The sequence below is a fragment of the Chaetura pelagica genome, unplaced genomic scaffold (genome assembly GCF_000747805.2).
Source record: "Chaetura pelagica isolate M959 unplaced genomic scaffold, ChaPel_1.0 scaffold408, whole genome shotgun sequence".
In the NCBI taxonomy this organism is placed as follows: domain Eukaryota; kingdom Metazoa; phylum Chordata; class Aves; order Apodiformes; family Apodidae; genus Chaetura; species Chaetura pelagica.
In genome coordinates, this window is record NW_009954229.1 from 1,126,415 (window position 1) to 1,140,551 (window position 14,137).

Sequence of the window (14,137 nt, forward strand, 5' to 3'; positions counted from 1 at the left end):
ATGGCAAACTCAATGCAGGGTGTTGGGAGCCTCCCCAGCGCGGAGCTCTGGGCCTCCCATAACAGGATGGTGCTGGAGCCGCTGGAAAGCAATGACCCCGAGGTGAGAGCCCTGTCCTGGCTCCTGCCCAGCAGCTGCTTCGTTCATCCCCTGGGCAGCCATGGACCTGTTGACCTCCTCGAGCCAGGGATGTGGCAGGGAGATGGTCCAAAGCTGAGCTGGTGGGACCCATCCGTCCTCCATGCCCTCTATACCTGCAGCAAGAGGTAGAGAAGGAGGGCATCCTCCAACCCTGTGCCCATAATATGGTCAGAACTTTGTATCAGCTGCTCATCCCCCTTTCCTCAAAGCTCCAATGCCCACACCACAGCAGCCAGCCCACCAGGCCATGTGGCAGTTGTCCTTGACTCTCCAGCCCAAATTACAGCTGAATTATCTGGCAGCTCCAAACCTGAAATGTGGCCTGTGACTGAACATATCAACTATTTGGGATCAGCTGTACTGAGAAGGGATCTCCCCCCTTCTCCAGCACCTTTCCAGGCTCTTCTCCATGCCCTGTCCCCCTGTCCCCTGTGGTGGAGCATCCACATCTCCATGCAGAGCCAGCACAGGTGAAGCTGTTCCTCTCCCCTTCCAAAGGTGCACAGCATCATCAAGAAGGAGAAGCAGCGACAGAAGATGGGGCTGGAGTTAATTGCATCGGAGAACTTTGCAAGCCGAGCGGTCCTGGAGGCCCTGGGATCCTGCATGAACAACAAATACTCTGAGGGCTACCCAGGGCAAAGGTAGGGACTGGGGCAGAGTCCCACTCAACCAAACCCTGGCAGGGAGGGGAGGAACCACCCATGCTGCTAGACCTCACCTCTGGAGAGGAAGTGACAACCTGGTGCTGGCAGCCAAGCTGTTCCAGGGCAGGATCTGACCCTCTCAGCTTCTGTTCTTGGCCATGCATGGCCTCTCAGCAGAGTCATATCTGCAGCTGCTGTCCTGGTGGCTGCTGCAACCATAGTATCACTGGGTTCTCCACAGCTTGGTCACAGGGTTTGGTTTAACCCCTGCCCCATCCTTTACCTCCAGGTACTACGGAGGGACAGAGTTTGTAGACGAGCTGGAAAGGCTGTGCCAGAAGCGAGCCCTGCAGGCCTACAGGCTGGACCCCCAGAAGTGGGGGGTCAATGTTCAGCCCTACTCAGGTAACAGAGTGCTCCCAGAGCTGGGGCAGCTGCACCAGGTCACCCCAGCACCCATAACGAGCCCGGTGTGCTCCCGCTGCAGGGTCACCAGCAAACTTCGCGGTGTACACGGCACTGGTGGAGCCCCACGGCAGGATCATGGGGCTGGACCTGCCTGATGGGGGCCACCTCACCCACGGGTTCATGACAGAAAAGAAGAAGATCTCTGCTACCTCTGTCTTCTTCGAGTCCATGCCCTACAAGGTACAGAGAGCTACTCCAGCCAGAGCCAGGATGTGGTCCTCATAAGTGCAGTGTCAGGCTCCTGGTACTCTCTCCTGCAGGCTGGCACTGCAGCTGATCTTTACCCATACCAAGAAGGCTGAACGCTCCTCTTCCTCTCCCAGGTCAACCCCAAGACTGGTTACATTGACTATGACCGGCTGGAGGAGAACGCCCGCCTCTTCCACCCCAAGCTGATCGTAGCAGGTGAGGATCAATCCCTTACAGACCTCCCTGGTGACTCGCTCTGGGCAGGGGTGTCTCCCTGAAGCCAGCAGCACCCTGGAAAGCCTGTAGCTGCTACAGCACCATCAGGAGACCTTTAACACATCCGCACTGGCAGCTTGTGTGCTGTCCTCACCTGGGGCTGTCCCAAGGCCCTGGAGCATCTGCTGCTGTCCCCCCAACGTGCCCTCTCCCCGCAGGTGTCAGCTGCTACTCCCGCAACCTGGACTACGCCCGCATGCGGAAGATCGCGGACGACAACAGTGCCTACCTGATGGCTGACATGGCCCACATCAGCGGGCTGGTGGCTGCTGGGGTGGTGCCCTCCCCCTTCGACCACTGCGACGTTGTCTCCACCACCACCCACAAGACACTGAGGGGCTGCAGAGCTGGCATGATCTTCTACCGTAAAGGTGCCTGACCCGGCTGGGGAGCGGGGAGAAATGTGGGCGGGTGCAAGTTAAAGCTTCTTCCTGCTCTGGCTGGGAAGGAGGGAGGGCAGGAAGGTCTGAGGTCTTCTAGGAGCATCTGAGGAGCTTCCCAGGGCCAGATGTGGCCCAGATTTGAAGAGAGACAACCATAATCCCCGAGAAGACAGGGGTGGGAAAAATGAGGCTGAGCTGCCTCCTGAGTGACCCTGAACCCCTCCCATAGGCACCCGCAGCGTGGACCCCAAGACAGGCAAGGAAACACTCTACAACCTGGAGAGCCTCATCAACCAGGCAGTCTTCCCTGGGCTGCAGGGAGGCCCACACAACCACGCCATCGCAGGTATGCACCTGGGCTGGCCACCAGCTCCAGGATGGCCCAGGGAGCCACCAAAGGTGTCCTGGCTGGGCTGGGACCCCCAGCAGCAGCGCAGGGGGCTGCAGTTGCCCCAGGAGCTTGCAGCCTGGAGATCCTGCAGCAAGGAGCAGCTGGCCTGATCCAGCATCACCTTTGAGTGACCAGGCTTTTCCCATCCTGCCTTTTGGCTCACGGCACTGCCACCAGCCTGGGAAGGGACTGCCAATCAGTTTGCTCAGCTTCCAGGATGTCTGCTGGTGGTGGTGCCACACATCCCCACCAGCTCACCCTGCCAGCTCACCCCTTCCTCCCCAGGGATTGCTGTGGCTCTGCAGCAGGCCATGACCCCCGAGTTCAAGGCCTACCAGCAGCAGGTGGTCGCCAACTGCAGGGCACTTTCCACAGCACTGATGGAGCTGGGCTACGACATCGTCACGGGTAAGGACGGGTCTAGGCAGTGGGATGGGGCTTCCTGTGGCTGGGATTGAGCCAGGCCACAAAGGCAGCAAATGCACGGATATGATGGGCAGGGCTCTGCTGTTGTATTCCTCAGAACAGCCACAAAACTCTTTGGAAGCAGCCCCCCTTCTGCCTCCAAAACACAGGGCAGACCCCAGTGCCATCCCAAGCCTTTTTTGCTCGAGTTCTGGCACGGGTGCAGCGTTTGCCCCAACATCACATCCCTCAGCAAAACCTTCTCCTTCCAGGGGGCTCTGACAACCACCTGATTCTCCTGGACCTGCGCAGCAGAGGCACAGATGGTGGCCGGGCTGAGAGGGTGTTGGAGCTCTGTTCCATCGCCTGCAACAAGAACACGTGCCCTGGTGAGGGACCCCACAAGTTCCACCCCTGCACACTGGGGATGTCCCATGGCCCTCACAGAGCTTCCCACAGAGCTCCCAGCTCCCAGTTCACTCCAGGCACTGGGAACCAGGCTGAAATCCCCTGCATGGTGGTTTTGGTACCAGGTTTGGTCAGGTATGACTTGTTCTGGTGCAGGTGACATCAGCGCCCTGCGCCCCAGCGGGCTGCGCTTCGGGACACCGGCCCTCACCTCCCGCGGCTTCCGGCAGGACGATTTCCGCAAGGTGGCTCAGTACATCCACAAAGGTGAGGCTGGGAGAGTGTGTGCAGGGCCAAGTCTCAGCTCCAGCAGTAGTCCTGGGGTTAGGGCAGCTCCTCTTCTCCAGCAGCTGGGGAGGGCTCCCTGCGGCCTGGCTGGGAATGCAGCGGGATGTGTTGCAGCCACAATGTCTGACCAATGTGTCCCATCCTGGCAGGGATCGAGCTGACACTGCGTGTGCAGAAGGACATGAGCCCCAAGGCCACGCTGAAGGAATTCAAAGAGAAACTGGAGGAGGAGAAATATGTGAGGGAGCTGAAGGCACTGAAGGAAGAGGTGGAAGCCTTTGCAGCCACCTTCCCACTCCCAGGGCTGCCTGTCCTGTAAGGGGAGGCCCCCAAGCCGCTCCTGGAGCCACAGATGCACACTTGCACCCCCAGCCTGAGACCCAACACCCCAGTGCCTTCTCCCAGCACCTCCCTGCTGGCACTGGCTGCAGTGCAGCAGTGGCTCCTGGTTCAGCTCTTACCCCCCTCTCCTCTCCCTCTTGGGGAAGCCCCCCTACAAGGAAACCAGCCCTCTCACCAGTGTTACAGTGACCCTCAGGGCCAGGTTCAATCCCACTCACTGGCTGTGGGAGCTGCAGGCGAGATTTAAGCCCAAATTCAAGCCAGAGGCCCCTGCCCACAGCATGAGGAGGGACACAGGGGTCCACCCCCCATACCCCTGTGAGCCAGGCACTGTGCTCAGCTGCACCAGAGACCTCACAGCCACTCAATCCCTACCTGGCTCCCACCTTGAGAACTTCCTTTTGTGCCTTCCAGTCTCTGCAGCTTCGATAAGGCCAAGCCTTGTCCCAGAATCCCTGAGAACAGCCTTTCTGGGATCACCATCCCATCTCAGCCAGTGTCTCAGGTATTTCCTCAGACCTCTGAGCACAAACCCTTAGGTAGAACCATTTTTTAATAAGCACAGTAAAATGAAGAATTTAACCACAACGTATGACAAGAATTATAAGCTTTAAAAAATACAACCAATTTTTTTTTTTTTTGTATTTCAAAAAATACCTGAACCCAAATAAATAATTTTTGTTTTTTAAAAGTACATTTCTCAGACTAGTCATTTGGCATTAACATCTGTTAAACTCTTGTGCAGTGACACTTAGAGCACGACACTGAGACATGCTTCTGGGGTTTCTCCCCATTCACACTCGCTCTAACTAGGGACACACTCAGCACGCACGGGCACACACACACACACACACACACACACACACACACAGAACTCCACATGCAGGAATAGGATACAGTGCTTTAAAATAAGATGAGAATTCCTCCCAGCTTCCTGCCAGCTCCCGGAGGCCGCTCCCAGCCGAGCCCCACCCTGGCAGTGAGGTGGCCAGAGGGATTGGATACCCTGTGTTTCTGCCTTCCAGTTAAAACACGTCTCAGGGACCAGTGGGTTTGTGATCCCAGTGATTTTGGGGTACAGTCTGTCACTCTGACACTGTGCTACTGGGGTACTGCAGGGAACAGGTGCTCTCCTGCACCTCACTGGTGTTCCCATCGCACAATCCAGCCTTTTTAAAGTGCTGCTACAAGCCCCAGGTGCTGCCCAGCTCTCCAAGATGCTGAACCCACAGCATGGGCGGTCACCTACCACTCAGCTGAGGGCTTAGGGTCCCCCATGCTCAATAAAAACAGGGCTTTGAGCAACCTGGTCTAGTGGAAGGTGCCCGTGCTCATGCAGGGAGGTTGGAACTAGATGATCTTCAAGGTCCCTTCCAACTCAAACCATTCTATGATTCTATGAAAACCAAAACACAGGCCTGGGGGAATGGAGCCATCAGCTCTCACCCCTCAAGCACCTCTCCCACCCCTTCCCAAACGGTGAATATTGCTAGAGTATAGGCAGTACTCCCCCAGTCAAGGCAAGGCAGCTTTGGAGCTGCTTACAAGTGATTGCTACTGGATGAAAGTAAATCCAAGCACTGTTCTCTGAGAAATGAGACCTGTGAAGGGTTAATACTGCCTGCTCCTATGGCTGACCCTCTTGGGGTGGGGGCTGAAAGCAGGGGCTAATGTAGCACAGAGCAGGGGCTGGTGGCTCCCTCTCCCAAAGTGGAGGAGTAAGAAAATGGAGCCCTGCCCTCCCAGCCAGGGAGTAGATGGCTGGTGGAGACCTTCCCTGTAAGCAATTCTCCATTAGAGAATTCTGACAGCCAGTAAAGAGAGAGGGAGCTGGCAGAGTAGGAGGCAGGGGCAGCACTCACAGAAGCAGGTGAGGGCTGTGCATGGCACTGCTGTCCCCCTAGGCTGGCCAGTGTTGCACTGTGGCTGCAGGAACCTGCCCTGCTCTGGTGGGACAACAGCTGGACAGACACAGCGACCAACACACCTGCCAAGGTCCATCAGGGGAGCTGTTGGAGCAGATTGTAACTTGTTGCAAGTCTGGGAACATCTGAAACTGGTGAGGTACCACAGTGAAGATGAGGAGAAAGTCTTAAAGTGCCTGTATAGGGATCTTTACTGTACAGGAGCAGGAGGTGAGGCAGAGCAATTACTGAGCAAAAAGGAATTTGGCTCCTGAACCACCTGCTGCATTTGGCCTCTTCCCCATTTCTGCTGCGGTTACAGGCACCACGAGTAGCGAGGACAGGCTGCGATCTGGCTGCTTCAAGGTGCCACAGCCTGACATACCTCCCCTTTCCCTGCAGTCTGAGCTCCAAGGTGACCCAGCCATGAGCAAGCTACAGGAGCTTCAAGTACTCCAAGGTGTGTTTCTCCACAGCTCCTGTTTGAGTTGCAGACAGCACGGAGCTCCCATTTGGAAATGAGTGACAGTCCCAGCAAAGCCCCCAGGGCCTCCTCCCAGATCAGAGCTGCTCTGTGGTGAAGAGATGAAGCAGGTCAGACAAGGGGTAGTGCAAGTATTGCTCAATGCAGCCTCAAATACCAGATACTACAGGTTAGATAGAGGGAGCAACAAGAAGCAAGTTATTTATCAATTTATGAGCACAGCCAAATGCCACCAGTAGAGACCACTGTGATGATGGGATCAGTCAGCACTAACCACCCATTCTGCTCTGCACTGTCAGCCTGGAGGAAGACATGGGTCAGTAGGAAAAAGGTTCACCTCCCTCCTGAAACCCAAACAGCATCAGGTCATTTTCCAGCAGGAAAAAAGCTCCCACACAGGAAGCTTCGCTCTGTCCAGTGTCACCTGCTCTGCCCAGTGTCCCCTTCCCTGGGAATCTTGCCTCAGCGATAGTGTGGGAGCTGTTGGGGTGCAGGCAGATCTACAAGGGGACACCTCAGGTCACTTGAAAAAGCAGGCATTTTCAACGGACACAGAAGCCTTTCACCAGCAGACCCAGCTCACATGTGGCAGGAGGACATGGTTAGGGAAGGAAAAGGCCTTCAAACACACTCCAAAGGCACACAGCTCCACACAGGCACACTGCTCTCCTTCGGTGAAGGTGATGCCACGTTGTACCCCAACTGCGACCTGAGAACACCACCACAAGCAACCCCTGGCCTTAGAAATCCCCCTGGAGAAGTACCACAAACTCAACTTGCCTGGCTGAGCCCCACTGTAAGCCACCAGAACCAATGTTAACATCTAAAAATAGCCCTTCTACCCTGCTGGTTGATACCTCCAGCACTACCCCAAGAGCCTTTTCCAGGGGAGAGGCATCTGAAGGGTGGATGCTGGTGCCAAGTGACAGCCTCCACATGGAGCCTAATTGCTCTCAGGACACAGGTTTCAGAGCAGTGCTGCTCTCACATCAAGTTTCAGTGGGATCTAACCCCACCCTGTCCACAGAAACCACCCTGGACATGGAAGGAACATCCCATTCATCTCCAGCATTGCCTCACACCATCACAATAAACGGAGATTTTAATAAAACCCAACCTGAACAACCCATCAACATAATCTCACCTGTTCTCACCCCATCATCAGAAGACTGACAACAAGAAATAAAACCAAGGATATAATTTCTAGCAAGACTTTCCTTGCTTAGAAGTACCACAGGGGCTGCTACCACTATGTGGCTCCAGGGAGAGCAAACAGCAGCCCAGGACCAGTGGCCAAGGAGCGGCATCTCCAATGAGACTCCAGAGGGAAGCACTGTGCTTGGGCACAAAGCTTTCGGCACTGACAGGAACAACCTGGGAGTGCCACTGTGCTGGTGGCACAACCTTTATGGCACAGGCAAGTGGCACAGAAGCTTTGCAAGGGAAGTCCTTAGCATTCAGGGTCAGAGGGTACAGTTCTGCCCCATCCAGGAGCGGCTTGGGAGAGGTAGTTGAGACACGACAGAGACTCAGCCAGAAGCAGCAGGGAGCAACGCTGACCCTGCTCTACCACACAGCACAAAAGTCAACTCCCTGACCAAAAAAGAAAACCCGAAAGAAACTATGACTGATACAACACAGAATCCAGCACATTCATCCCCGGTGTCTCCTGAGCTCTTACATCTCCCCAGCCTGCTGTCTCACAGCGTAGCTGCAGCTGAATTGCACTGTTTGTTTCTCCATCACAAAAAGCACCCAAAAATTAGGGGAGGTGTGTGTGTGTCCCCACTCTGTTCAGTTCTCCTCTCTCTTTTTAAAAGGCCACTATCGACCTCACACACTGTGAGGATTCCCAGTCTCCCTCCCACCGTTCTTGGAGGTCTCCCAGCAAATGAACAAGGCACAGTGCTCAACATTCCCAGCAGCAGGCACCTCGGTGCTCGCTGGTGTCAAGGAGTCCTTCCACATTCCAGATTTTGACAAAGCAGACAGAAACTGGCAAAGGCTTTCTGGAGAGAAGCACATGTGCCTCCACTGCTCTCCCACCTGCCCAGGGACAACCCACCCTGGGAAGCCCCAGGAAACTCAGAAAATGCAGGAAGGGACCTGCTGTGCACGGATGGGTAACTGCAACCTGCCACCCTGCCTGGGAGCTCACACTCATGTGAGACACTGGTGACTTAAAAAACTTCCTGTGGCCTTTACATCTCCCCTCTGGTCTCCACCCTGGCTGGCTCCAAGGAAGGGACCAACAGCATTTAGGGCTCTGGCAGAAGCTTGCAGAGCACTGTGTTACTGGGGGGGGGGGGCTGCACACTACTACATATTGATCCCCAAGACAGCCCATCTCTCCCTCCACACTATTATCCCCCTGGGACGCTGCCATGACCCATTTTGTAAGTTCATCCTACCCCTTCTAACACTTAAAACCAGAGTGCCACGTGTTTTATGTGATGGAACACCTACATTCTTGGCTACACAGAACCTTACGGGAAAACCAGTCCCCCAGACATTGATTTCTGTGGAGCAGAGATGCCTGCAAATGCATCAGCTTCTCTGCCCCTTCCTGATGTGTGAGAGCTGTGGCAATGTCAAGCACGGGTGATCTGTGTCAGGCTCTGAGGACGCAGGCAGACAGCCCCACAAGAGGCTAGATTTTGTACAAAAAGCTGGGAACATAGTCAAATCTGAGCAGAGGGTTCACCCCCTGGTCGGGTTCCTGAATGTACTGCAGCTTCAGCAGCTCAGCTAAATACTGAACAATCTTGACATCTTCGTTGGCAAGGCCCAGCTGAAGCTTCAGAAAGTTCATCCTGCGATTCACAACAGATTCCTCCGGTTCCCTTTCGCTGATGGGAAGGTGCAAATGATGGCAGAAGGCGAAGAGGAAGGCTTTTGAACACAGCTGGGTGAGGATACTTTGGACGTGCATATAGTAGGTGCTTCCCCGTTTGATCTGGGTGCGGTGGTCGGCCAGCCGGGACACCAGGGTGCCCTTGTAGAGCGGGCAGCGCAGGGTCTTGCTGTCAGCGTCCAGGATGCTGAGGTACCGGCTGTACCGGCTCAGGGCGTGCAGCACGTTCACCCCAGCAGGGGACACCACCCTGGAACAGCAAGGACAGAGGGGTCATGGCTGGAAGGGACCAGGCAGCCAAGCAGCAGACTGTGCCTGTGCTCCTGTGTCACACTCATTTTACCTCATGAGCTGCGAGCCCCTCTGTGGGCAGGTCAAGTCTAGCATGGAAGAGACTGGCCAAATTGTCGCTCCAGCTTGGCAGATCCCAAAGAAACCCACCACACACGTGCTGCTCCATACACCACTGTGCCTCGGGGCAGCTTCCTCCCTCGGTGACATGGAGAGGGAGGGAAAAGACATCTCTGGTGACCAGCAGCAAACCCTGCAGTAGCTGGCACATGACAGCAAGGATCCAAAAACTCAGACCAGACCCTCCTTGCCAAGAGCTCCTCATATGGCTTTTTGGGAGGGAACTGCTCTGAGGTGGTCAAAGCCCTGAGCATAGCAAAACCTTCTGCCCTTCCTTCAAAACACCCTTAAAACAGAACATTCCCTGGATGAGCCTGGGCATTTTTCACTCAGGTGCAACCCCACAGCATGTTCACAACACCCAATTATCCAACAAGCCTAAATTCATGTTATTTAAATGCAAATCACAAGCCTACGCAGACTCTTACCTTCTGCTCCTCGATTCTGCGTGGTTGAAGTCGCTCGGTTGAGATCCAGCTCCCAGCCCCAAAGTGGGAGCCCCAGCTGTGGCTGTAAGGGCTGTCCCTGCTCCCAGGCTGTGCCTGACCTTGGGAGATGCAGCACCCTCACCAGAATAATTAATTTAGCCTCTCAGTTCCTTCCCAAAGCCCTTGCACAAAGGGTTTGCTGAAAAAACACTCACATCTTAAGCTCAGCACTTAATTAACATTCCAGAGAGGAGAGTTTCAGTGACTGACACCATTACAAGCAGTTCTTTAAAAAAATTTAAAATGGATTACTTTTGTTTATAAAAATGGCATTTAACCACAAACACTGAGCCATAAGTCAACACTTGGGGCTTTTAAAAACCTCCCTGACAGACAGAGACGTTTGGGAGCAGCTGTTGGCAGAGCTGCCATCCTGCTTCCCGAACACAGAACTGGGGTAAACTGGCAGGTCAGGATAATTTCATCATCCACAACCTCCAGCAACGCAATATTCAGCAGCCCAGATTCCTGTATTTTGGCTCTCCTGCCACTCAGCACCACTCTGTCAGGAGTTGCTGCAGCCCAGCTCTGTGCCACAGGCTGCCCACTCTGACTCCTGCTTGCCACTTTGGTGACAGTAACAGCCACTCCCTGTCACAACTGCACCCGGACACGCCATCCTGCTTCCCGAACACAGAACTGGGGTAAACTGGCAGGTCAGGATAATTTCATCATCCACAACCTCCAGCAACGCAATATTCAGCAGCCCAGATTCCTGTGTTTCGCAGATTTCTGTATTTTGGCTCTCCTGCCACTCAGCAGCACTCTGTCAGGAGTTGCTGCAGCCCAGCTCTGTGCCACAGGCTGCCCACTCTGACTCCTGCTTGCCACTTTGGTGACAGTAACAGCCACTCCCTGTCACACCTGCACCCGAACACATCCTGGTAACACTCACAGAAAATCCTTTTCATACCAGCAACAAAGGCAGGGCCAAAATCTTGAGAGCTGAGCAATGGCTTCTTGTGAATACAAACCACGAAGCCACATTCAGAGCTGGGTGTCAGGGAAGGGGTGTGTGCTCTCTCCATGCTCCTCACCCCAAGCAGAGGTTTCCTTTGTACCACAACTGCAATCCCAACACTATGGCCCACACAGCTCCACGGACCTTTTTTCCTTCTTACAAATAAGTCTACATCCACCTGCACCCCCTGAAAAGAGCCCAGCAGCTCCACAGGCTCTGCCCTCCCTCACAACACCCTTGCCAACACCGCCCAAGGTGCTGGCACTCCAATTTCTGACCTCCTGATCTCAACAGTGCATCATCTCTTCATCAGGGTCCACAAGGAAAAACCTTCCCCATACCTAATTAGTCATTTCAAAAACAGAATTCTACCCACAAATATTGGAAGAGTTTCAACAGAAGACAAGGGAAAACAGAGTATGTGAGGGGACTCCAGGAGCACTTGGACCATCCAGGAAACCAAAGGGACTTGAGCGTTTGTTCTGTGCTTTGCCAGGCTAAGACTGAAACCAGAAAGAAACCCCAAGGCCAAGTAACTTGTAAGACCCAGGCAGCAAGGACACAGGAGATAATTCAAATATTAACTCTCAAATAAAGAGACAGACAAATCTACACCCCTTCAAAATATACCCCAGAAGCAGAAATTCATGGCAATTGTGTAGATAATTAGACAGAGACCACCCCTGCACACCTACTCCCCTCCCTTATCCAATGGTTTGGATTGGAAGGGACCTTTCAAGGTCATCTAGTCCAACTCCCCTGCAGTGAGCAGGGACATCTTCAGCTTGATCAGGAAACCAAATTTTAATCACACACATACCTGACTCTGATCTAAAAACAAACAGACTCTCCATTTACCTCTGGAGTCCGATCAACTTCCACTTCTGGAAATCCACGAGGTGCAGAGGGGAAGCAACCCAGTGCTTGACGGGCTTGACGTCCATGCCACAGTTGGGCACGAAGATGGAGAGCGCCGTCACCAGCTTCTTGACTATGGCTTCCTCTTCCCCCAGCACCACCAGGGTCCTGCCACTGAGCAGGGAGAAGATGGCAGGGTGGGCGAAGGGGTACTGCCGGATGAACCGCAGCGCGTTCTGCCCCGCCTTCTTCTTGTGCCTCTCGCTCGCCTGGCGGGAGAGGTGGGCAGGAGAAGGGGTCCGGTCAGAGCAGGTGGAGGCAGCACTGCTGATGTAGCTGGTGGAATCAGAGCACTCGTCCAGGCTGCTCTTGCTGACCTCCCTGTTGCCCGCCAGGTAGCGCGAGTCGAGCTCGTAAGGAAGGAGCCCCCCCGAGATGCCATCATGGGAGGGGAAACCCCCGTGCAGCCCCGGCTCAGCCCGGTACGGCTGCGGGGGGATCCTCACCACCCCATCCTCCTCGCAGGGCTTCTGGCCCAGTGCAGACAGGGGCTCCAGGAAACCGGGACTCTCCTTCCCGATACAACAGGCAGAATCAACCTGCTCCAAGTTCTCCTGGTTCAAAACATCTTCCTGCTCGTCGGTGTCATCCAGGTTTAGTTTGGGGGTGAAACGAAGGCCTCCCTCTTCACCATCCACGTAAGGTTCCTCGTTAATGGCACTTGGGTAGCTGGCTTTGAAATCCTCCGGGATGAGTGCCTCGGAGGGACAGCTGCTGAGAACCTCGATGCTGTCCTCGCTGACGGTCCGTCGGCTGCCCACCTTGCTGCGGCCCCCCTGGGGGCTGGGGCTGACAGGGAGGCTGGCCTGGCTCTCCGATTTCGTCAGGCCTGAGGTGGGTTTCTCCGTCCCCAGAACCTCGATGCTCTCACCGCTGCTGATGCTGCCTTTAATATCCGCGTCGAGATAGTCCAGGTTGTCCTGCTGTTCAAAAGTGACCGACCCGGTCGTTTGGGGTTCTTGGGAGTCCTCTATGTCCTGCTCCATCTTGATGGGAACGCTCTCCACGCTGGACTTGTAGGATCCCAGGCTGATGACCACTTTAGGAGCAGGGGACTCTTCCAAACATTTTCTATCAACAGCATCTTGACTGAGCCCCTGGCAGCCTCTGCTCTGTTTTTCAGGTGTCTTTTCATCCAGAAAAGACACGTCCTCAAAGAGGAAGTTAGTGACACTTTGTTGCTTCAAGAGAGCCTTGCTGATCTGGTCAGTCAGGAGGTAGCAGACATCACCTCTGAAAGTCCTCTCGATCTGATGCAACTGGTCAAGGGTTTGAGTGAAAAAATAAATATCACAGAGCTCCTCCAGTGTCTTCAGCTTCTTGTCAAAGCATTTGGCAGATTTGGCTTTGATGAGCTTGGGGGTGTAGGATGGCAGGTGGGCAAACAGGGGCGTTTCACCAGGCTCGGGGACGTCGGAGGTAGTGGGGCCCTGGTCACAGCTGGTGTCAGACTGATCCAGCAGAGACTCTGGCTCATAGGGGTGGAAGTCAGACTCCTTTAACTTCCTGTAGGGATACGACCGGATTTGTTTCAGCAGATCTTGGTGCTCAATGATTGACTTCTCCACGCTGGCCAGCTCATTGGCCTTCTCAATGGCTTGGGTTGTGTAATACCCTTTGTCATTGGCTTTCTTCTGTATCTCGGTTTCATTGTGCAGGACGGTCCTGGTGTAGTCCAGATCTTTCAGTTTCTTTTCCAGTTCATTAGCAAAAGCTTTCCTGTTTCCTGTCTTTAGGCATTCGGAGGCTTTGGAAAACTCAGCAGAGAGTTCCTGGAACTGCTGCATGATTTTGTGCTCATCAGCAGAGATGTAGGCCATGCAGAAGGGCCTCACGAAGCCCCGGGCTTCGAGGTCGTAGAGAGTCAAGTGGTGGACGTAGGCAAAGGCCCCTTCCTTGGAGTCCCCCAGCACCACTTTGGAATCCTCCACAAAGTTCAGCTTGGGGTAGGCAGAGCCGGGAGGGTGCCCCACGAAGGAGGCCTGGTAATCCACAGACATGATCCGAAGGGAAAAATAATTGAGATCGAAAGTGCCCGACACTTTGGCATCATCGGGGATGGTCAGGAGGGGCTGAGGCCCCACCTGCTCCGAGAACTCGGAGATGAGGATGAAGTCCCGGGTGAACTTGGAGCCGGCGACCTTGGCCCAGGGGTTAGCGCCGGGGCTGGCGAAGGGGA

The 14,137-nt window shown here is 54.6% G+C and overlaps 2 protein-coding genes across 2 annotated transcripts; one reads left to right on the top strand and one right to left on the bottom strand.

Moving 5' to 3' along the window:
- On the top strand, window positions 1-3,915 carry SHMT1 (serine hydroxymethyltransferase 1 (soluble)). The gene is made up of 11 exons (XM_010003561.1): window positions 1-102; window positions 640-785; window positions 1,078-1,193; window positions 1,276-1,436; window positions 1,580-1,661; window positions 1,880-2,092; window positions 2,334-2,450; window positions 2,781-2,903; window positions 3,173-3,289; window positions 3,465-3,575; window positions 3,746-3,915. The coding sequence occupies exons 1-11, from the start codon at window positions 1-3 to the stop codon at window positions 3,913-3,915; spliced, it is 1,458 nt and encodes a 485-aa protein (XP_010001863.1).
- Window positions 3,916-8,976: 5,061 nt separating this feature from the next.
- SMCR8 (Smith-Magenis syndrome chromosome region, candidate 8) lies at window positions 8,977-14,135 on the bottom strand (the record flags this gene model as incomplete). Its single annotated transcript, XM_010003584.1, has 2 exons — window positions 8,977-9,430; window positions 11,899-14,135. Coding segments are annotated over 2 exons (2,691 nt in total), but the record flags the coding sequence as incomplete, so codon positions are not given.
- Window positions 14,136-14,137: the final 2 nt, after the last annotated feature.